This window comes from Oncorhynchus mykiss, chromosome 17 (assembly GCF_013265735.2).
Source record: "Oncorhynchus mykiss isolate Arlee chromosome 17, USDA_OmykA_1.1, whole genome shotgun sequence".
In the NCBI taxonomy this organism is placed as follows: Eukaryota; Metazoa; Chordata; class Actinopteri; order Salmoniformes; family Salmonidae; genus Oncorhynchus; species Oncorhynchus mykiss.
The window spans coordinates 30,512,668-30,536,009 of record NC_048581.1 but is presented as its reverse complement, the minus strand read 5'-3'; the positions used below and the strand labels follow the sequence as shown (position 1 = coordinate 30,536,009).

At 44.1% G+C, this 23,342-nt stretch overlaps 1 protein-coding gene across 9 annotated transcripts in view; it reads right to left on the bottom strand.

Moving 5' to 3' along the window:
- Nucleotides 1–11,489: 11,489 nt before the first annotated feature.
- The window catches only part of LOC110493692, a 30,393-nt gene continuing 18,540 nt past the window's right edge, over nt 11,490–23,342 (bottom strand). For all 9 annotated transcript variants that reach the window (XM_036949685.1, XM_036949683.1, XM_036949688.1 and 6 more), the window contains 7 exons: nt 23,232–23,329; nt 22,946–23,082; nt 22,117–22,241; nt 16,187–16,332; nt 15,927–16,029; nt 12,801–12,943; nt 11,490–12,440 (listed from right to left, as the gene is read on the bottom strand). In XM_036949685.1, the coding sequence (XP_036805580.1) occupies nt 12,320–12,440; nt 12,801–12,943; nt 15,927–16,029; nt 16,187–16,332; nt 22,117–22,241; nt 22,946–23,082; nt 23,232–23,329 (873 nt within the window). In that variant the 3' untranslated portion in view covers nt 11,490–12,319. The remainder of the gene's footprint in view (nt 12,441–12,800; nt 12,944–15,926; nt 16,030–16,186; nt 16,333–22,116; nt 22,242–22,945; nt 23,083–23,231; nt 23,330–23,342) is intronic.

The window sequence follows — 23,342 nt, the reverse complement described above, 5'->3', positions numbered from 1 at the left end:
AAATATTTTGTGTCTAAATACATTTCATCATATTTGCACATTTATGTCAAAGCAAAGTCCTCAAGAAGAATGTATGGTTTGGTTTCTACCAAATGTCATTCGTTTTGTTAACGCTTGCAATTAATTAGCATTTAAACTTGAAGTGAGTGTGTTCAGGTACATTTTAACGTGTAATGCTCCAATGTAACCAGCAGAGGGGGCAAGGTTAAAAGGTAGGCAACCCGCAACATTTCTGTTTCTCCAATTTGTCAAACATACTCTATTTTGTAAATTATGTTATAGCCTATTACTTATCCAACGTTTAGGTAAAGCAACACGTACGCTTAACGTAGGAGCATAGGTAATTAGCGTCTTTAGGAATTGTTGACAACGTTACAACCCGTGCCTAAAAACACAGGTAAATTAACAAGACAATTACTGTACCGTTATTTTAAAACTAGGTCATAGCAATAGACACCAACAACATGGACGTTCATAGCAAGATTTGTAGAGTAATAGAGTAATGATGAAACTGAATGGAACAAGTGATATTTTTACAGACCTTTGCCTGCATTTAGACAGGCAGCCCAATTCTGATCTTTTTTTTCCACTAATTGGTCTTTCGACAAATCAGATCAGTTCTGAAAGAAATCTTATGTTGAAAGATCTGATGTGATTGGCCAAAAGACCAATTAGTGAAAAAAGATCTGAATTGGGCTGCCTGTCTAAACGCAGCCTTTGAGTGTAGGATCTTAATTGGATCACCCTGTTGCAGGGGAACCATCATGCAATGCAGGAAATGTCAAACTTGTAGTGTATTTGAGGTTTAAAAAGTTTGTAATTTGTTCTTCACTTACAAAAAATGTAGAAACCACTACAAAAATGTACATAGATTATTATCCACATAATAATCCTTTCGCTCCAGGATTATTTTCCTGCTGTAGAAAACTCTCAAATTCAGCTCCGCCACCGGCAGCATAAAATTGGAGATGCTTGCAGAACCGCTCGTTCATTTTTCTACCAAAATATATTAGATGTGTGCTAAATGACTTTATAATGATATAAAATAGTCTATTTAAGTATTTTACAATTAACAGACCTCATGACCACAACCTCTGGCGTATCATTCACATTTTATGGGGTTTCTCACAAGATAAACATGTGATATGACATCATACTCTTAACTTTGGAGTTGGGAGTTATGAGTTTTCACCACTTTCAAATTCTGCCTCAAATTAAAAGTCAACTGTCAAATGTTGGTTTGGGTTTCGGGTGCATTGACTGCATTCCTGCCTATAAATGTCAACGGCCACACGGGGGAGACAGAAAGAAATGGATAACAGTTTGTGGGAGTGGTTGAAAGAGAAAAAAAGATGGTGAGAGAGAGGGAAGATTAAGAGTGAGTGGGAAATAGATTTGGGGATTTCACCACAATGTGAAAACAGCACGTCTTTCCTATCTGACGTGCATGTGGCAGACTGGGCAAGCGTTTCTCTGGCCGTATGTCAGAGTTGACTTCTCTGATATCCATCTACTGGCAGGAAAACAGAAGACTGAATCAACGTCCCCCTTTAGCTCTTGTGGTGGTTATTGACTTGGCTGTTTATCTGTGAAGACTTCCACTGAATCAAATTCCCCAGTGGAAGACGGTTTTGGCTCCAGCGGGGTCCAAAATCTCCTCCAGTTGCCGAGTAACCACTCCAGTGATTTGTGTGATGTCAGAGTTTGTTAAAGACGGCGACATGCCTGCACTGTGAACGCAGCCAAGACCCTGCTATAGAGGGGAGAGGAGGAGGAGGGGTTTGGCCACAGCCCACACACCCTGTCCCCCCATGCCTCTCACACACACACGGTCTCCCTCACTCACACAGACACATACACACACCATGCCTCACACACAGACACACACACTCACGCACACATACTGTCTTCCCCCCAACACCCCTGCACCATAGGGCTACTTTAACATGCTTTGATTGTTTTCTTTCTCCACTCTAGCTTGGGAACTGGGCTGGGTTTCAGCATCGAGGATTAAAGCAACGAAGAACGGGTTTGGCAGGGAGAACTATGGTGGAGGATCAGGATTTGATGTTTAATTGATCGAGTTTGGATGTCGGAGCTGCAGGCATGTCACTTGCAATCCCTCCAGATTTATTTCAGTGTGTCTAAACGCTCCCCCATGCCGCCTGTGCCTTTTCTATACTGGGTTCCTCTCATTTAGCAGTGCAGTCTATCAAAGTAAATGGTTTCACAGCCAAGCATTGCATATTTAAACAAGGGAGGGAAACCGTGGCTCTAATTGAAAACAACAGCCCACTCATGACTCTGAACTAGAACTTAAAAATGTGCTCTTCACTTCAGTCATTACAAACCGAAACACATCGAAAACAAACGCTCTCTCATTTAAACTCTTGCCTTTCGTTTCCTTTGGTACTGTGCCACGGCTCCTGCTGCTATGTGCTGTACAAGAAATTCATGTTTGATCTTTCTCTCTCTCTCTCTCTGCCTCTCTCTCTCTCTCTGCCTCTCTCTCTCTCTCTGCTTCTCTCTCTCTGCCATTCGTTCTCTCTCTGTACAGCTACACTTCTTCCATTTTTTTCTCTCTTATTTACACTCAGGGTTCTGTCATTCTCTCTCTCTCTCTGTCTCTCTCTCTGTCTTCCTTGCTTAGTGCTGACCCACTGCTGACCTGGCATGGTGTGAAGTAAGTGACCAAGGAGTGGCAGCTCCCTCGTGTGAATCTGTCCAGAAACCTGTCATCCACACACTTATTCTCTCTCACACACACACACACACACACACACACACACACACACACACACACACACACACACACACACACACACACACACACACACACACACACACACACACACACACACACACACACACACACACACACACACACACACAGAGAGAAAGAACTCAGCCAGCTCCCACCCCCTGTGTGTACCAGCATGGAGCTAGCCCTCATGTTCTGCTCCATCAATATTTTCTGTACACACAGTTATAGAGTTTGTGGTATTTTTTAAAATCCATTACAGATCAGAGCATTGCACTGCTCCAGCAAGATTCTATCATTTGTAGCCACCAATTTCCATGGAGCACACTTTTGGTTCACTGTGCACACCTGTAGTAGGTTACAGTAAATAGTACAGTCTCTCCCTCTACCTCTCTCTCCCTCTGTTTCTCTCTCTCTCTCCCACTCTCCCTCTCTCTCCCTCTGTTTCTCTCTCTCTCCCTCTGTTTCTCTGTCCCTCCCTCTCTCTCTGTATCTCACCCTCTCCCTGTGTTTCTCCAAGTGAATACCGAGGGTGCAGTGAGGCTGGTGACAGTGTGTGAAGCACCATTGTGTGAGGGGTCGAGGAGAGTCAGGGTCAGAGAACTCACGGGACCGAGCGGCCATCCACAGAGCAGTCAGTAGTGAGTGAGTGAGTGAGAGAGTGAGTGAGAGAGTGAGCGAGAGAGAGAGAGAGAGAGAGATAGAGGAAGGAGAAGAAAGAAAGAGACTGAAAAAGAGCGGAGTGAAGTAACAGAGCGCAAATGGGGAAGAGAAAGAGGAGGGATAGATAGAATGGGGTAGAGATAGAGAAATAATGAGAGAGAGAAAGAAATGGGGATTTAGGGGCTTCCATAGGCTGTGTAGGAGGCCTGAAGGGCGTTGTGGTAACAAAAACAGACGGATGACAAAGAGAAGTAGTTGCTCAGCAGAGTGAACCAGCTTGGTCAGCAGAGTGAACCAGCTTGGTCAGCAGAGTGAACCAGCTTGGTCAGCAGAGTGAACCAGCTTGGTCAGCAGAGTGAACCAGCTTGGTCAGCAGAGCGAACCAGCTTGGTCAGCAGAGCGATCCAGCTTGGACAGCAGAGCGAACCAGCTTGGTCTGCAGAGCGAACCAGCTTAGTCAGCAGAGTGAACCAGCTTGGTCTGCAGAGTGAACCAGCTTGGTCAGCAGAGTGAACCAGCTTGGTCAGCAGAGTGAACTAGCTTGGTCAGCAGAGCGAACCAGCTTGGTCAGCAGAGTGAACCAGCTTGGTCAGCAGAGCGATCCAGCTTGGACAGCAGAGCGAACCAGCTTGGTCTGCAGAGCGAACCAGCTTGGTCAGCAGAGCAAACCAGCTTGGTCAGCAGAGCGAACCAGCTTAGTCAGCAGAGCGAACCAGCTTGTTCTGCAGAGCGAACCAGCTTGGTCTGCAGAGCGAACCAGCTTGGTCTGCAGAGCGAACCAGCTTGGTCTGCAGAGCGAACCAGCTTGGTCTGCAGAGTGAACCAGCTTGGTCAGCAGAGTGAACCAGCTTGGTCTGCAGAGTGAACCAGCTTGGTCTGCAGAGTGAACCAGCTTGGTCAGCAGAGTGAACCAGCTTGGTCAGCAGAGTGAACCAGCTTGGTCAGCAGAGTGAACCAGCTTGGTCTGCAGAGTGAACCAGCTTGGTCAGCAGAGTGAACCAGCTTGGTCTGCAGAGTGAACCAGCTTGGTCTGCAGAGTGAACCAGCTTGGTCAGCAGAGTGAACCAGGTGGACTAGTAAGGCCCAGGCAGTCAGTCTCACTACTATCCTTTTCTCACTGCTGAGCCAAGCTGAACTGGTCTTGCCTGGTTACTCATCCATTTTAGTGGCTGCTTATATTTGTCCTATTTCACACATGTACAATTGTGTGTGAATACAGATGTGAATTGGAAATGTCTTTATCCCACTCTCCCTAAGACACCCTGGGAGAGTGGGGTCACAGCCAGGGTCAGCCATTATTAACGGGAGACCCTGGAGCAATTAGGGTTAAGTGCCTTGCTCAAGGGCACATCGATGGATCGTTCACCTTGGGGATTCAAACTAGCGACCTTTCGGTTACTATCCCAACACCCTCAGCACTAGGCTACCTGCCGCCCTATAAAGCTGTTGGAAGCATGCTGGTACAGGGTGAGCATACTATACCAGCGCTAGCAGTCTGTGGTTGGGGTCTGCACGATAGAGTGAAAATGGTATATGAGTGGACAGGTCACCATGGAGATAGATACTCTGACCAGCACGGTCCTCGTGGCTCTACGATGACCATGTATTAGCTGACCTGCTGAGCACTGCTGAGACCCTGAGAGAAAATACCAATACCTTTTAATTATGACATAATTTCCTCTCAAGCAATCCCTGGATAGCGATGAGCTTCGGTCTGTTGATACTGCTTCTTTTGGTGTGTATTACTTAGGTCGGTCACAGTGTTTGGGATATTTGGTTATGCAATTGATTGCAATTTATGTAAATGTATGTAGGTTATTCAAATGAATCTACATTGCCTCCTTAAATTGCTTTCAGTGGTATTTGTTTCATGCATGGTTGTTACATGAAAGAAAACGTCATTTTGAAAGAAAGAGTATTGGTCAGTCTATCCTTGAAGAAGTGTGTGTGTGTGTGTGTGTGTGTGTGTGTGTGTGTGTGTGTGTGTGTGTGTGTGTGTGTGTGTGTGTGTGTGTGTGTACGCGTGTTGACTTGAGGGGAGCCTTCATCCCTTGGTTGATCTGTGCTCCATCTGACACGGAGCAAGGGGGGATTCTGAATATCTGCCCACAGCTAACTGACCCCCCTCCCACCACACATACACACACACACACACACACAAACACACACACACAGGCACACGCACTCACAGACACACCCAGACACACACACATCCCTCCTCCTCAGGTTACCACCACAGCCCACCCCCTCCTCCAGCAGTCTGAATTGGATGTCAGAGGGAATTAGATGAAGACAATTTGATTTCTCTGTCTACCCTGCTTCCTTCTTTCCTCTCCTCCACAGAGATGGAGAGCGAGAGAGAGGCAGGAAGGCAGACAGGCATCAGTGTCAGCCGAGGAGTTGATGCTCGCAGACAGCAGACAGTTACTGAGAGAGAGAGAGAGAGAGAGAGACTGGCAGAGAGAGGGAGAGAGATGGAGTTAAAAAGAGACAGAGGAGGGGGAGGAGACAGACAGAAAGAGAGGGAAACAGACAGACTGAGAAGTAGGAAGCAGCAGCCCATCCAGTCATTTAATAGTCCTCCCACTCTGAGTCCAAATGGAGAGATTGACACGTGCCAGCAGGAGCTTTAATAGCCATTGTAATGGTCCGCAGTGCAGGTGGGCGGAGAGACCAGGCCTGAACCATCTTACCCACCCAAAGTAACTTAATTCTCCCACTCACACCCATTTTAGAAACCCTTTAGGAAATGGCAAGAGTGTCGAGTTAGTTACCTTCCAATTCCATGTTGCTGGTGCTCTTAACCACTCTAGGAAAGTGAACACATTGACAGCGTACCAAATGGCACCCTACTCCCTATACAGTGCACTAGCTTTGACCAGGGCCCATAGAGCATTAAACAGGGAATAGGGTACCATTTGAGACACAGCAATAGATTTCCTACAAACCACTGAGGAGGAGGGATTAGGGTGAGAGTGGCCACTCTGTGGTAATGTGTTGGGGGGTTTGGGGGGTTGGGGGTTGGCGTCCCTGGTGGGTTGTGGGAAAAAAGCTGTGGTAAGGCAGGTGGTAGTGGGCTGGATGGAGCCTTCTAGGACTAGGACAAGGGGAGTAAGATGGTTAGCCTCGATTAGCCATGCCAACCAAATACCTCCCACACACACTGGAAACAAGGTTATCCGGTTGTTTTAGTGTTTATATAGCAGTGTGGTGACTGTTGAGTTGTTGCACTTGTATTTCACCATAGCTGCAAGTTGCCAGATCCCAGCAGTGTGCTGCAGATCCCCCTCTCTGGGTCCCTAACACCCTTCGGCTATGGGGCTTCCTGCAGGGGGTGCAATCTCTACCGCAGACCTCCGAGGTTGCCAGATCCTTGAAACTCTCCATCCGAAGGTTGCCAGACCCCAGTAACCCCTTATTGCGGTCCCTCACTGCTCCCCAACCCTGCGTCTATGGGGCTGACTGCCAGTAGTGCATGAGTTGCTATCCTCCTCAGCCTTAGGTTGCCAGATCTTCTCCCAGTAAGCCGAAGCACGGCAGAGAGGAGGGAGGCGTAGCGCTGGCTGTGGTCTGGTGCCACGCTGGGCCTGGTTATTATCTCCAGATGACATCAGCATGAGCAGCAGATGCCTTTTTGGCCACAGGGGCTGGAGTGAGTGAGCGAGAGAAAGGGGGGAGAGAGAGAAAAGGCTGTTCACGCCTGGATTGGGCTATTTATTACCTCTACTTATCAGGCCATCTCTCCCTCTGCAGGGAAACACTGCCTGGTTCATCCCAGAATGGCCTTGCTAACTCGTAATAATGTCATCAAGATAAATGTGTATTTAGAAAATATGTATACATTTACAGTATATGAGCAACTCTATGTACAACAATATTTTTTAGTAATACATTTGAAGTCGGAAGTTTACACACACCTTAGCCAAATACATTTAAACTCAGTTTTTCACAATTCCTGACATTAAATCCAAGTAAAAATTCCCTGTCTTGGGGTAGTTAGAATCACCACTTTATTTTAAGAAAGTGAAATGTCAGAATAATAGTAGAGATAATGATTTATTTCAGCTTCTATTTCTTTCATCACATTCCCAGTGGGTCAGAGGTTAACATACACTCAATTAGTATTTGGTAGCATTGCCTTTAAATTGTTTAACTTCGGTCAAACGTGTTGGGTACCCTTCCACAAGCTTCCCACAATAAGTTGGGTGCATTTTGGCCCAGTCCACCTGACAGAGCTGGTGTAACTGAGTCAGGTTTGTAGGCCTCCTTGCTCGCAAAAGCTTTTTCAGTTCTGCCAACAAATTCTCTATGGGATTGAGGTCAGGACTTTGTCATGGCCACTCCAATACCTTGACTTTGTTGTCCTTAAGCCACTTTGCCACAACTTTGGAAGTATGCTTGGGGTTATTGTTCATTTGGAAGAACCATTTGCGACCAAGCTTTAACTTCCTGACAGATGTCTTGAGATGTTGCTTCAATATATCCACATACTTTTCCTACCTCATGATGCCATCTATTTTGTGAAGTGCACCAGTTCCTCCTGCAGCAAGCACCCCCACAACATGACGCTGCCACCCCTGTGCTTCACGGTTAGGATGGTGGTCTCCGGCTTGCAAGCCTCGCCCTTTTTCCTCCAAACATAACGATGGTCATTATGGCCAAAGTTATATTTTTGTTTCCCTAACCCTAGTCTGGCTTTTTTATGGCGGTTTTGGAGCAGTGGCTTCTTCCTTGCTGAGCGGCCTTTCAGGTTATGTTGATATAGGACTGTGGATATAGATACTTTTGTACCTGTTTCCTCCAGCATCTTCACAAGGTCCTTTGCTGTTGTTCTGGGATTTATTTGCACTTTTCGCACCAAAATACGTTCATCTCTAGGAGACAGAACGTGTCTCCTTCTGTAGTGGTATGACAGCTGCGTGGTCCCATGGTGTTTATACTTGCGTGCTATTGTTTGTACAGATGAATGTGGTACCTTCAGGCGTTTGGAAATTGCTCCCAAGGATGAACCAGTCTTAAATCTTTTTTTTTTTTTTTTTTCCCATGATGTCAAGCAAAGAGGCACTGAGTTTGAAGGCAGGCCTTGAAATGCATCCACAAGTACACTCAAATGATGTCAATTAGCCTATCAGAAGCTTTTAAAGCCATTACATAATTTTCTGGAATTTTCCAAGCTGTTTAAAGGCACAGTCAACTTAGTGTATGTAAACTTCTGACCCACTGGAATTGTGATACAGTGAATTATAAGTGAAATAATCTGTCTGCAAACAATTGTTGGAAAAATTACTTGTGTCATGCACAAAGTAGATGTCCTAACCGACTTGCCAAAACTATAGTTTGTTAACAAGAAATGTGTGTAGTGGTTGAAAAACGAGTTTTAATGACTCCAGCCTAAGTGTATGTAAACTTCCAGACTTCAACTGGACATTTGTAGTAGTGATATCTAACACTAACATTAATATTATTATCAAATGCTATTAAGACAAATTAATAATTATAATTATGTGGACTGTTAATAATAGTAATTAGTAATGCCAATAATGATGTAATAAACCAGTTAATTACTGCATGGGTGTATAGGCCTGACAGCAGTCGTAGAATCTTTAAAAGAAATAGGTCACAACCATGGCGTTAGAAAATAGAGTGGGTGTTCGTGTGCCTGGCTGGTCTCACAGTAAAGCTGCTGGTTTATTTATGCCTGGGTTTTATTTGAGGGACAGAAGAGGCAGGCAAGATTAAACTACCGTGGAAACAAATCACAGCGTCGAGGGCAGAATTAGATTTAAGCGCCTGCGCCACGTGCCCGCCATCAGGTTTTAGCTAGCGTTTTGTCAGTGTGCGTGTGTGTGTGTGTGTGTGTGTGTGTGCGTGCGTGCGTGCGTGTATGTGTGCATGCAAGGAACTCTGTTCATGTGCATGTACATGGATGAGTGTGTGTGTGTGCGTGTGATTGAGTGAGTGAGAATTCACTCTCTGTCTATCACCCCTCTGTTATTGTATACCCCTCTCCAGGTTATTATATATATCCCAGGACTACATCGCCCAATTTAATGAGAAAAAAAAGCAAGACTCAGGAAATTATATTTCTAATCAGTCTCCTGCAAAAGGCCTCTTTTATTAACGCAGAGATGCTGCTCTCTCGCTTCTTCTCCCTCCCCTCCCCTCTCTCTCTCTCTGGCTTGTTCTCCCTCTCCTCTCCTCCCCTCTCTCTCAGCTTGTTCTCCCTCTCCTCCCCTCTCCCTCCCTCTCTTGCTTCTTCTCCCTCTCCTCCCCTCTCTCCCTCTCCTCCCCTCTCTCTCTCTCTCTGTTAATGGCCTAGTAGCCAGCTAGACTATTCATCCTATTAAAGCTCTCAGCTCTGAAATACACACTCCTTCCACTCTCTCTCTCTCTGTTTCTCACCTTCCCTTCCTTTCTCTCTCTCTGATCCACCTGCTCCACCTCTCCTACAATAATTAGTACTGAAAGAAAATGTTATTTCATTTAAAGAAAAACCCCAGCATACTGGTGATCTCGAAGCTTCAAAAAATTGTAATGGATTTAATTTCGCTGATGTTTCGTTCTCAATAGAAGTGCGCCGTTGTGAAAAAGTGCCAATATGTTATTTCTTCGGGGAAATACTACAGTAGACAGATTTTGCACCACAGCCGAGGTTTGCATCAGAGCTCTAAAAGGCCTCGTGAATTGTATAGCAATAACGTTAGCCTGAGCCCACAGCATGGGCAGTAGATGATAGAGCGCAAACACTGTGCATGAACCACCAACTTGTCTTACCGTTACGCAGATCAGTTCATCCGAATGTGATGGATATGATGATATTACTATTATTATCTTTTGTCGTTTCAATTCAATTGAAGGGACAAGGACAGGCTAGTTTGACCTCGTTAGAAGTAATGAAAGACAATAGAATTGCTATACTCATCTTGACTTCTAATGTATTTTCTTGACTCTATTTGAAAATTATAGTTATTTCTGCCACTGTGTGTGTGTGTGTGTGTGTGTGTGTGTGTGTGTGTGTGTGTGTGTGTGTGTGTGTGTGTGTGTGTGTGTGTGTGTGTGTGTGTGTGTGTGTGTGTGTGTGTGTGTGTGTGTGTGAGAGAATTTTAGAACTTGGACACTGTCTCATTGGCCTAACGTTATATCCTAATTTGACTTTGGTGCAGGTCATGTTCTTCACATTACTGTCTCTGGTAAACACATACTATATCAAATAAAATCTAAGTTTATTTGTCACATCCACAGGATACAGAAGGTGTAGTGAAATTGTTACTTACATAGTTACTTGTCTTTTGTTTAGTCATGTAGCTAGCTAGCTAAACAATGAACCATAACCCCAACTCATAATGTTACTACCCCGCATGAATCTGCAGGTAGCTAACCAATCAGGTTCAATGCTAGCTAGCTAACATTAGGCTATAACTAGCAATGCAAATGGCTCTGAGATAATAATAATAATAATAATAATAATAATAATATTACTACACAGATCATACACGTAACGTTAGCTAGCGAGCCAGCCAGCTAACATTAGCTAGCTAGCTAACAGTACACCTTAACTTGAAATGAAAATGACTTTCTGACTAAATGTAAAATGTATAATATGTGAAAATGTAACAAGCTAGACTATCTTATGGATGGACGCTTCTCCCTCTCTGTCACGGATGCCAAGGTTACCCTTAGTTTGAAGATATAATCCGGAGACGGGTGTTTTATACAACAGTGTGTTTGTTCTCTTTTCAACTCCCTCTGCATATTTGCAATCAAACATTCTTTGTATTATCTTTTACCAGATCTGTTGTGTTATACTCTCCTACATTCCTTTAACATTTCCACAAACTTCAATGTGTTTCCTTTCAAATGGTACCAAGAATATGCATATCCTTGCTTCAGTGCCTGAGCTACAGGCAGTTAGATTTGGGTATGTCATTTTAGCTGAAAATTGAAAAAAAGGGGCCAATCCTTAAGAGGTTTAACAATTTTATTCATATTTATAAATGGCATAAAAGTTTGTTGTTAAGGCACATAAAAGTTCACATGTTCCAGAAGGCATTTCTACCCCCCCCCCCCCCCCCCCCCCCCCCCGTTCAAATGGCTCTTCTGTGAAGTAGTGGCGCGCGACATACGCCTAGTTTCCTGAAATTAGTCACATATAGCCATTGATTCTTGAGGAAAACAACGTAAAAATGCCTTATGTGCTTAGTTCAATTGTCATACCCCGTCAGAACCCAAATTATAAGCTTACACCGTTGTTTGTAAACAATGTACGTGTAAACAAACACAGCATAGCCTTCAAACAAGGTTAAAACGATGCTTTTGATATCATGGATGGTCAGTATATGCATCCATAGCTCTGTCTATGAATTTGAGAGTGGTTACATAGCTCCAGCACCATCCCTCAGCTGTTTACGATATCAGTGGCGGGGTGTCCTCTTTGTTATTGTCTGAACTTCAGATTGCCTCTTTAAATCACTGTGTTAAGTTTAATTAAAGTAAACTACTGAAAACACCATCATTAATGTGGGCCCTTGACTTTGAATCATTGAATTTGGCTTAACAGCATATTTAAAAGTAACCCATGTCATTATATCAAGATATTGGGAATCTCCTAGATATCTGATTATCACAACAGTCTAATGACAACTGTGATACACAACTAATTTTAACATAAAAAAATACTCCTGATTAATAACAGAGTTGAACAGAAAATTAGCATAATATAAATCTTAGCTGGTTACCCATGACGTGCGTAGATAAAACTCCCGCATAGATGAAGGCCCTCTGGAAAATCTCATACCATTCAATAACCCAATGGGTAACACTTCCCTCATCATCATCATCATGTTTCTCCCAAAAATGCTTTCGACAGGAAGACATTTTGGCTGCCATGTTGTGTTTTCAAACACTTGTCTCCAGATATTCCTTTCTGCGGTGCTCCCTCACCATCTTCTGCATGGTTGTGTCTGGCTTGAGGTCAGTTCGTCTTAGAAGTTTCTTTGTTTTTGGATCAGTCCTTTGCCTGTAAAAGAGTAAAAGTGTAGACCATTCTCATAAAAAAAATGGGGTTAATTAATTCATTTAATGAATTAATTTAGTTATTTCAATGTAATGTTTACAGACATAACGGACTACAAAAGATTCTCCCAGTCCTGGCAAATACTTGTTTGGAGAATATTGAGAGAAACTCAATCAAACTCAATGTTGCTGTCAATGTGTTGCTTGAGTTCTACAGTTGGGCACGTAAGGAATGACAAACAATTGATTCCGTCACTACAGAAGGATCAAAGATGTACTTGTTGTAACAATTTGAGTGCACTATTAGTAGTCGTAGATTAATGTCTAAATCTAATCAATATTCAGAATCCAGCAACACACTTACATTTGTAGATGTTTCTCAATGTCCTTTCGCTCATAAACTGTTCCATCCTGGTTTTTAACTGGATCAATGAACATCTTCTTGGATAACGGACAAATTAGATGTGAGGGAGTGAACTTCTTGGTCAACTCTTCACCCACCAATTTCTGTAAGTGAACGATAAAGGATTATCTTACCTTGCTGTTAAACAAAAGTACTTGCTGTTCAAACAAATGTAGAACCTGACAAACCTGGAAACCAAGAAGGTGTGCTGCTTATATCCACAGCAGTATACTACACACAACAGTGGTACGTGTTTCAGCATTTTATTCTTATTGATTTTTTTTATTTTATTATATATATTTCACCTTTATTTAACCAGGTAGGCTAGTTGAGAACAAGTTCTCATTTACAACCGCAACCTGGCCAAGATAAAGCAAAGCAGTGCGACACAAACAACAACACAGAGTTACACATGGAATAAACAAACATACAGTCAATAACACAATAGAAAAATCAGTATACAGTGTGTACAAATGGCGTGAGGAGGTAAGGCAATAAATAGGCCATAGTAGCGAAGTAATTACATTTTAGCAGATTAACACTGGAGTGATAAATGAGCAGATGATGATGTGCAAGTAGAGATACTGGTGTGCAAAAGAGCAGAAAAGTAAATAAAAACAATATGGGGATGAGGTAGGTAGATTGGGTGGGCTATTTACGGATGGACTATGTACAGCTGCAGCGATCGGTTAGCTGCTCAGATAGCTGATGTTTAAAGTTAGTGAGGGAAATATAAGTCTCCAGCTTCAGCGATTTTTGCAATTCGTTCCAGTCACTGGCAGCAGAGAACTGGAAGGAAAGGCGGCCAAAGGAGGTGTTGGCTTTGGGGATGACCAGTGAGATATACCTGCTGGATTGCATGCTACGGGTGGGTGTTGTTATCGTGACCAGTGAGTTGAGAAAAGGCGGTGCTTTACCTAGCATAGATTTATAGATGACCTGGAGCCAGTGGGTCTGGCGACGAATATATAGCGAGGGCCAGCCGACTAGAGCATGCAGGTCGCAGTGGTGGGTGGTATAAGGGGCTTTGGTAACAAAACGGATGGCACTGTGATAGACTGCATCCAGTTTGCTAAGTAGAGTATTGGAAGCTATTTTGTGGATGACATTGCCGAAGTCGAGGATCGGTAGGTTAGTCAGTTTTACTAGGGTAAGTTTGGAGCAGTGAGTGAAGGAGGCTTTGTTGCGAAATAGGAAGCCGATTCTAGATTTGATTTTGGATTGGAGATGTTTAATATGAGTCTGGAAGGAGAGTTTACAGTCTAGCCAGACACCTGGGTATTTGTAGATGTCTACATATTCTAGGTTAGAACCGTCCAGGGTCGTGATGCTAGTCGGGCGGGCGGGTGCCAGCAGCAAATGGTTGAAAAGCATGCATTTGGTTTTACTAGCGTTTAAGAGCAGTTGGAGGCCACAGAAGGAGTGTTGTAAACCTTTATTTAACTAGGCAAGTCAGTTTTATTAAGAACCAATTCTTATTTTCAATGACGGCCTAGGAACAGTGGGCTAACTAGTGGGCTAAGGTATTTGTACCTTGTCAGCTCGGGGATTTGAACTTGCAACCTTCCGGTTACTAGTCCAACGCTCTAAACACTAGGCTACACTGTGCTCGTTCGGAGGTTTGTTAACACAGTGTCCAAAGAAGGGCCAGATGCGTAGAGGTGGATCAGGGAATCACCCGCAGCAAGAGCGACATCGTTTATATATACAGAGAAAAGAGTCAGCCCGAGAATTGAACCCTGTGGTACCGCCATAGAGACTGCCAGAAGTCCGGACAACAGGCCCTTCAATTTGATACACTGAACTCTGTCTGCAAAGTAGTTGGTGAACTAGGCGAGGGGGTCATTTGAGAAACCAAGTCTGTTGAGTCTGCCAATAAGAATACGGTGATTGACAGAGTCGAAAGCCTTGGCCAGGTCGATGAAGATGGCTGCACAGTACTGGCTTTTATCGATGGCGGTTATGATATCGTTTAGTACCTTGAGAGTGGCTCCCGTGACCAGCTCGGAAACCGGATTTCCAAGCGAAGAAGGTACGGTGGGATTCGAAATGGTCAGTGATCTGTTTATTAGCTTAGCTTTCGAAGACTTTAGAAAGGCAGGGCAGGATGGATATAGGTCTATAACAGTTTGGGCCTAGAGTGTCACCCCCTTTGAAGATGGGGATGACCGTGGCAGCTTTCCAATCTTTACGGATCTCGGACGATACGAAAGAGGTTGAACAGACTGGTAATAGGGGTTGCAACAATGTCGGCGTATAGTTTTAGAAAGAGAGGGTCCAGAAAGAGGGGGGGGGGGGGGGGGGGGGGGGGGGGCTGTTGGCCGGGGTTGGGGTAGCCAAGAGGAAAGCATGGCCAGCCGTAGAGAAATGCTTATTGAAATTTTCGATTATCATGGATTTATCGGTGGTGACTGTGTTACCTAGCCTCAGTGCAGTGGGCTGCTGGGAGGAGGTGCTCTTGTTCTCCATGGACTTTACAGTGTCCCAAAACTTTTTGGAGTTAGAGCTACAGGATGCAAATTTCTGTTTGAAAAAGCTAGCCTTTGCTTTCCTGACTGACTGCATGTATTGGTTCCTGACTTCCCTGCACAGTTGCATATCGCTGGGACTATTCGATGCTATTGCAGTCCGCCACAGGATGTTTTTGTGCTGGTCAAGTGCAGTCAGGTCTGGAGTGATAATGAGGATTAGTCTGACGCCTTGCTTCAAATTCCTTGTGTGTTTGTGTGTGTGTGTGTGTGTGTGTGTGTGTGTGTGTGTGTGTGTGTGTGTGTGTGTGTCTCAGGATGGGTTATAAGAGAAAAGTCACATTTCTGTTCACATGTTTTAAATGTTTACATTTCAAATTTCTTGTGACACAATACATTTATGGGGTGAATTGGGCATTACATTTGATAACATGTTAAACAGGGGAGATTGGTTTACAATTGCTAGTATATCAAAACCAAAGTGTGGAATGCAGTCACTCGTTGTCCTTAGACTGCTTTTAAAGTAAGGAAACACATATCTAAATAAGTAAAATTGCTGACCTATAAAAAAAAAGGGGGGGGGGGGGGGGGGGGGGGCGGGAGGAATATGTGTATTTACCTGTTCCATGTCATTCATTGAATTGCCCGCAGTTTCCTCTGTGTTTTTCTTGGCCTCTTGTTCATATTTTTCTCTGCTGGTTAGGAATTCCTCTGCCAAAATACTTTTACAAAACATTTTCATTTAGATAATATTAATGTAGGCATGAACTCAACATATTCAATATAATATATACAATATACCATTTGGAAGCTAAGATGGATTTGAAATTACATCAAAATAATTCAAATGTATAGTGTTAAATAATTGTTCAAGTCAACCTGTCCAGTGGGTCTTCAGGTTCAGGGACGATGAGCAGTCCATACACAGCATCCAAGATCTCTCTCATGGTTATGTTAGCCGAGTAGTTGCGGTCAAATATGTTGTGGCAGATACGGCCCACATTGTTTACGTTGCAGTGGTACACCTTTGTCCACATTAAGGGTATTTCATAATGGTTCATATGAAAGCATTTAACAAACATGATATTTCAGCCTGAAATCACACCAGAAACATATAAATAGAGCTATATTTGTGGTCCATTTTAGTCTGATCTTCTGAGAGGGCGGCATTTCAAATCCATGGGTGTTTTTGTTATGAGGTGTTTTCATTTTCGAACCTTACCCTAACCCTAACCCCACACTAGCCTGCCTCAATTTAACCTTACCCTAACCCTAACCCCACACTAGCCTGCCTCAATTTAACCTTACCCTAACCCTAACCCCACACTAGCCTGCCTCAATTTAACCTTACCCTAACCCTAACCACACACTAGCCTGCCTCAATTTAACCTTACCCTAACCCTAACCACACACTAGCCTGCCTCAATTTAACCTTACCCTAACCATAACCAAACACTAGCCTGCCTCAATTTAACCTTACCCTAACCCTAACCACACACTAGCCTGCCTCAATTTAACCTTACCCTAACCCTAACCACACACTAGCCTGCCTTAATTTAACCTTAACCTAACCACACACTAGCCTGCCTCAATTTAACCTTACCCTAACCCTAACCACACACTAGCCTGCCTCAATTTAACCTTACCCTAACCCTAACCACGCACTAGCCTGCCTCAATTTAACCTTACCCAAACCCTAACCACGCACTAGCCTGCCCTAATTTAATCTTACCCAAACCCTAACCACGCACTAGCCTGCCTCAATTTAACCTTACCCTAACCCTAACCACACACTAGCCTGCCTCAATTTAACCTTACCCTAACCCTAACCACACACTAGCCTGCCTTAATTTAACCTTACCCTAACCACACACTAGCCTGCCTCAATTTAACCTTACCCTAACCCTAACCACACACTAGCCTGCCTCAATTTAACCTTACCCTAACCCTAACCACGCACTAGCCTGCCTCAATTTAACCTTACCCAAACCCTAACCACGCACTAGTCTGCCTTAATTTAATCTTACCCAAACCCTAACCACGCACTAGCATGCCTCAATTTAACCTTACCCTAACCCTAACCACGCACTAGCCTGCCTCAATTTAACCTTACCCAAACCCTAACCACGCACTAGCCTGCCTCAATTTAACCTTACCCAAACCCTAACCACACACTAGCCTGCCTTAATTTAACCTTGACCTAACCCTAACCACGCACTAGCCTGCCTCAATTTAACCTTACCCTAACCCTAACCACGCACTAGCCTGCCTCAATTTAACCTTACCCAAACCCTAACCACACACTAGCCTGCCTTAATTTAACCTTACCCTAACCCTAACCACGCACTAGCCTGCCTCAATTTAACCTTACCCTAACCCTAACCACACACTAGCCTGCCTCAATTTAACCTTACCCTAACCCTAACCACACACTAGCCTGCCTCAATTTAACCTTACCCTAACCCTAACCACGCACTAGCCTGCCTCAATTTAACCTTACCCAAACCCTAACCACGCACTAGCCTGCCTTAATTTAATCTTACCCTAACCCTAACCACGCACTAGCCTGCCTCAATTTAACCTTACCCTAACCCTAACCACGCACTAGCCTGCCTCAATTTAACCTTACCCTAACCCTAACCACGCACTAGCCTGCCTCAATTTAACCTTACCCAAACCCTAACCACACACTTGCCTGCCTTAATTTAACCTTACCCTAACCCTAACCACGCACTAGCCTGCCTCAATTTAACCTTACCCTAACCCTAACCACACACTAGCCTGCCTTAATTTAACCTTAACCTAACCACACACTAGCCTGCCTCAATTTAACCTTACCCTAACCCTAACCACACACTAGCCTGCCTTAATTTAACCTTACCCAAACCCTAACCACGCATTAGCCTGCCTCAATTTAACCTTACCCTAACCCTAACCACACACTAGCCTGCCTTAATTTAACCTTACCCAAACCCTAACCACGCATTAGCCTGCCTCAATTTAACCTTACCCTAACCCTAACCACGCACTAGCATGCCTCAATTTAACCTTACCTTAACCCTAACCACGCATTAGCCTGCCTCAATTTAACCTTACCCTAACCCTAACCACGCACTAGCATGCCTCAATTTAACCTTACCCTAACCCTAACCACGCACTAGCCTGCCTCAATTTAACCTTACCCTAACCACACACTAGCCTGCCTCAATTTAACCTTACCCTAACCCTAACCACGCACTAGCATGCCTCAATTTAACCTTACCCAAACCCTAACCACGCACTAGCCTGCCTCAATTTAACCTTACCCTAACCACACACTAGCCTGCCTCAATTTAACCTTACCCTAACCCTAACCACGCACTAGCATGCCTCAATTTAACCTTACCCTAACCCTAACCACACACTAGCATGCCTCAATTTAACCTTACCCTAACCCTAACCACGCACTAGCCTGCCTCAATTTAACCTTACCCTAACCACACACTAGCCTGCCTCAATTTAACCTTACCCTAACCCTAACCACGCACTAGCCTGCCTCAATTTAACCTTACCCTAACCACACACTAGCCTGCCTCAATTTAACCTTACCCTAACCCTAACCACGCACTAGCCTGCCTCAATTTAACCTTACCCAAACCCTAACCACGCACTAGTCTGCCTTAATTTAATCTTACCCAAACCCTAACCACGCACTAGCATGCCTCAATTTAACCTTACCCTAACCCTAACCACGCACTAGCCTGCCTCAATTTAACCTTACCCAAACCCTAACCACGCACTAGCCTGCCTCAATTTAACCTTACCCAAACCCTAACCACGCACTAGCCTGCCTCAATTTAACCTTACCCTAACCCTAACCACGCACTAGCCTGCCTCAATTTAACCTTACCCTAACCCTAACCACACACTAGCCTGCCTTAATTTAACCTTACCCAAACCCTAACCACGCATTAGCCTGCCTCAATTTAACCTTACCCTAACCCTAACCACACACTAGCCTGCCTTAATTTAACCTTACCCAAACCCTAACCACGCATTAGCCTGCCTCAATTTAACCTTACCCTAACCCTAACCACGCACTAGCATGCCTCAATTTAACCTTACCTTAACCCTAACCACGCATTAGCCTGCCTCAATTTAACCTTACCCTAACCCTAACCACGCACTAGCATGCCTCAATTTAACCTTACCCTAACCCTAACCACGCACTAGCCTGCCTCAATTTAACCTTACCCTAACCACACACTAGCCTGCCTCAATTTAACCTTACCCTAACCCTAACCACGCACTAGCATGCCTCAATTTAACCTTACCCAAACCCTAACCACGCACTAGCCTGCCTCAATTTAACCTTACCCTAACCACACACTAGCCTGCCTCAATTTAACCTTACCCTAACCCTAACCACGCACTAGCATGCCTCAATTTAACCTTACCCTAACCCTAACCACACACTAGCATGCCTCAATTTAACCTTACCCTAACCCTAACCACGCACTAGCCTGCCTCAATTTAACCTTACCCTAACCACACACTAGCCTGCCTCAATTTAACCTTACCCTAACCCTAACCACGCACTAGCCTGCCTCAATTTAACCTTACCCTAACCACACACTAGCCTGCCTCAATTTAACCTTACCCTAACCCTAACCACGCACTAGCCTGCCTCAATTTAACCTTACCCAAACCCTAACCACGCACTAGTCTGCCTTAATTTAATCTTACCCAAACCCTAACCACGCACTAGCATGCCTCAATTTAACCTTACCCTAACCCTAACCACGCACTAGCCTGCCTCAATTTAACCTTACCCAAACCCTAACCACGCACTAGCCTGCCTCAATTTAACCTTACCCAAACCCTAACCACACACTAGCCTGCCTTAATTTAACCTTGACCTAACCCTAACCACGCACTAGCCTGCCTCAATTTAACCTTACCCTAACCCTAACCACGCACTAGCCTGCCTCAATTTAACCTTACCCAAACCCTAACCACACACTAGCCTGCCTTAATTTAACCTTACCCTAACCCTAACCACGCACTAGCCTGCCTCAATTTAACCTTACCCTAACCCTAACCACACACTAGCCTGCCTCAATTTAACCTTACCCTAACCCTAACCACACACTAGCCTGCCTTAATTTAACCTTACCCTAACCACACACTAGCCTGCCTCAATTTAACCTTACCCTAACCCTAACCACACACTAGCCTGCCTCAATTTAACCTTACCCTAACCCTAACCACGCACTAGCCTGCCTCAATTTAACCTTACCCAAACCCTAACCACGCACTAGCCTGCCTTAATTTAATCTTACCCTAACCCTAACCACGCACTAGCCTGCCTCAATTTAACCTTACCCTAACCCTAACCACGCACTAGCCTGCCTCAATTTAACCTTACCCTAACCCTAACCACGCACTAGCCTGCCTCAATTTAACCTTACCCAAACCCTAACCACACACTAGCCTGCCTTAATTTAACCTTACCCTAACCCTAACCACGCACTAGCCTGCCTCAATTTAACCTTACCCTAACCCTAACCACGCACTAGCCTGCCTCAATTTAACCTTACCCTAACCCTAACCACACACTAGCCTGCCTTAATTTAACCTTACCCAAACCCTAACCACGCATTAGCCTGCCTCAATTTAACCTTACCCTAACCCTAACCACACACTAGCCTGCCTTAATTTAACCTTACCCAAACCCTAACCACGCATTAGCCTGCCTCAATTTAACCTTACCCTAACCCTAACCACGCACTAGCATGCCTCAATTTAACCTTACCTTAACCCTAACCACGCATTAGCCTGCCTCAATTTAACCTTACCCTAACCCTAACCACGCACTAGCATGCCTCAATTTAACCTTACCCTAACCCTAACCACGCACTAGCCTGCCTCAATTTAACCTTACCCTAACCACACACTAGCCTGCCTCAATTTAACCTTACCCTAACCCTAACCACGCACTAGCATGCCTCAATTTAACCTTACCCAAACCCTAACCACGCACTAGCCTGCCTCAATTTAACCTTACCCTAACCACACACTAGCCTGCCTCAATTTAACCTTACCCTAACCCTAACCACGCACTAGCATGCCTCAATTTAACCTTACCCTAACCCTAACCACACACTAGCATGCCTCAATTTAACCTTACCCTAACCCTAACCACGCACTAGCCTGCCTCAATTTAACCTTACCCTAACCACACACTAGCCTGCCTCAATTTAACCTTACCCTAACCCTAACCACGCACTAGCCTGCCTCAATTTAACCTTACCCTAACCACACACTAGCCTGCCTCAATTTAACCTTACCCTAACCCTAACCACGCACTAGCATGCCTCAATTTAACCTTACCCTAACCCTAACCACGCACTAGCATGCCTCAATTTAACCTTACCCTAACCACGCATTAGCCTGCCTCAATTTAACCTTACCCTAACCCTAACCACGCACTAGCCTGCCTCAATTTAACCTTACCCTAACCCTAACCACGCACTAGCCTGCCTCAATTTAACCTTTTGCACTTGCATAGGTTGCTTTGCGAATCAGAAAGTGTAAATGTTGTAAATGTTTCCCGCCTGTCGCGATTTAGACAATGTTATAGTTTCTCGTGAGTTTGGATAATTATGATGTTGTGGAAGCAAAACAATTACTTTCACATGCAGGTAAATTCCACCATTTTTGAAAATGTAGAAGTCCTGGGTAATGGGAATAAATTCATTGTAACAGCAGTAAGCAGTCACAGAATACAAAATACACTGTCTTCATGTATTAATTTGTGTAAAGGATACAGGTGTGACAAAGCGCACAAGTGGAGGTTTGACAGGGTACTCAGCACCAAACTGACAGTACAGTTCAAAGGCTCCATTCTCATAAGGTGTATCAGGGGGGCCTTGCATGAGAATCTTCCAAAACGCTGAAAAGGTATGGAATGAGATACAGGGATTAAATGTTTGAGACAACATAAACAACAATATTATTGTTTGTGGGAGCAGGAATCCTGTTAGCATACGGGCTCCCGAGTGGCGCAACGGTCTAAGGTACTGCATCTCAGTGCTTGAGGCGTCACTACAGACACCCTGGTTCGATTCCAGGTTGTATCACAACCGGACGTGATTGGGAGTCCCATAGGGTGAGTGTAAATAATTGTAAATAAGAATTTGAGTGAAGTAAGCATACCCTTGGGGTTGTGACGACTTGTAACACTCCCTAGGAATTCCTTAAGCATACTTGTAACACTTTATTTGCTGTGCCACTGAACCACTTTGTTTCATAAGGAATTATTATACCTGCTCATAATCAAATCAAATCCCATTTTATTGGTCACATACACATATTTAGCAGATGTTATTGCGGGTGTAGCAAAATGCTTGTGTTCCTAGCTCCAGCAGTGCAGTAATATCTAACAATTTAAGTCATATCTAACAATTCACAATGCTTTATTCATTCAGTTATAGATGTATAGGCAGTTATGTCTATAAACATCTGTGACGTGAATTGTAAGGCATTATCCTAAGCATATTAAGCATTAAGAACGTCATTATAAAGCAAAAGGGTATCCATAGCAAATGTTATCAAATCAATAACACTAAAAACAATACCCCAATACTGCTTACTTACTGAAGTCTGACTCTAATGGCAAAACTGTGCAGAATGGATGTGGGTCACAATGCAGACTCTTCAGCTCTTCCAGAATGCGTTTGTCCTTCTCCAAAAACCGACTGCTCTTGGATTCCTTGATGTTCTTTTTCAATGAACTATTTTGGGAGATGTTTTTGTGATTGAGAGACAGCAATCCATATTTTGAGACTTTTACTAAACCCACTGCCAAAGAACAATGGGCTTGAACAGGTAGTGATACTGTGCATGCAGAAATCACCACACAATGAAATGGAACATCACTTACTTCTCTGTCACAGTGACTTTACTGTTTAATTCACTTGGTAGAGAAACCTCTGGCTGCTCATCATAGCCATTTTTGGCGAAGAGAGAAGTTAAAACACTCTGTAAAGAATTC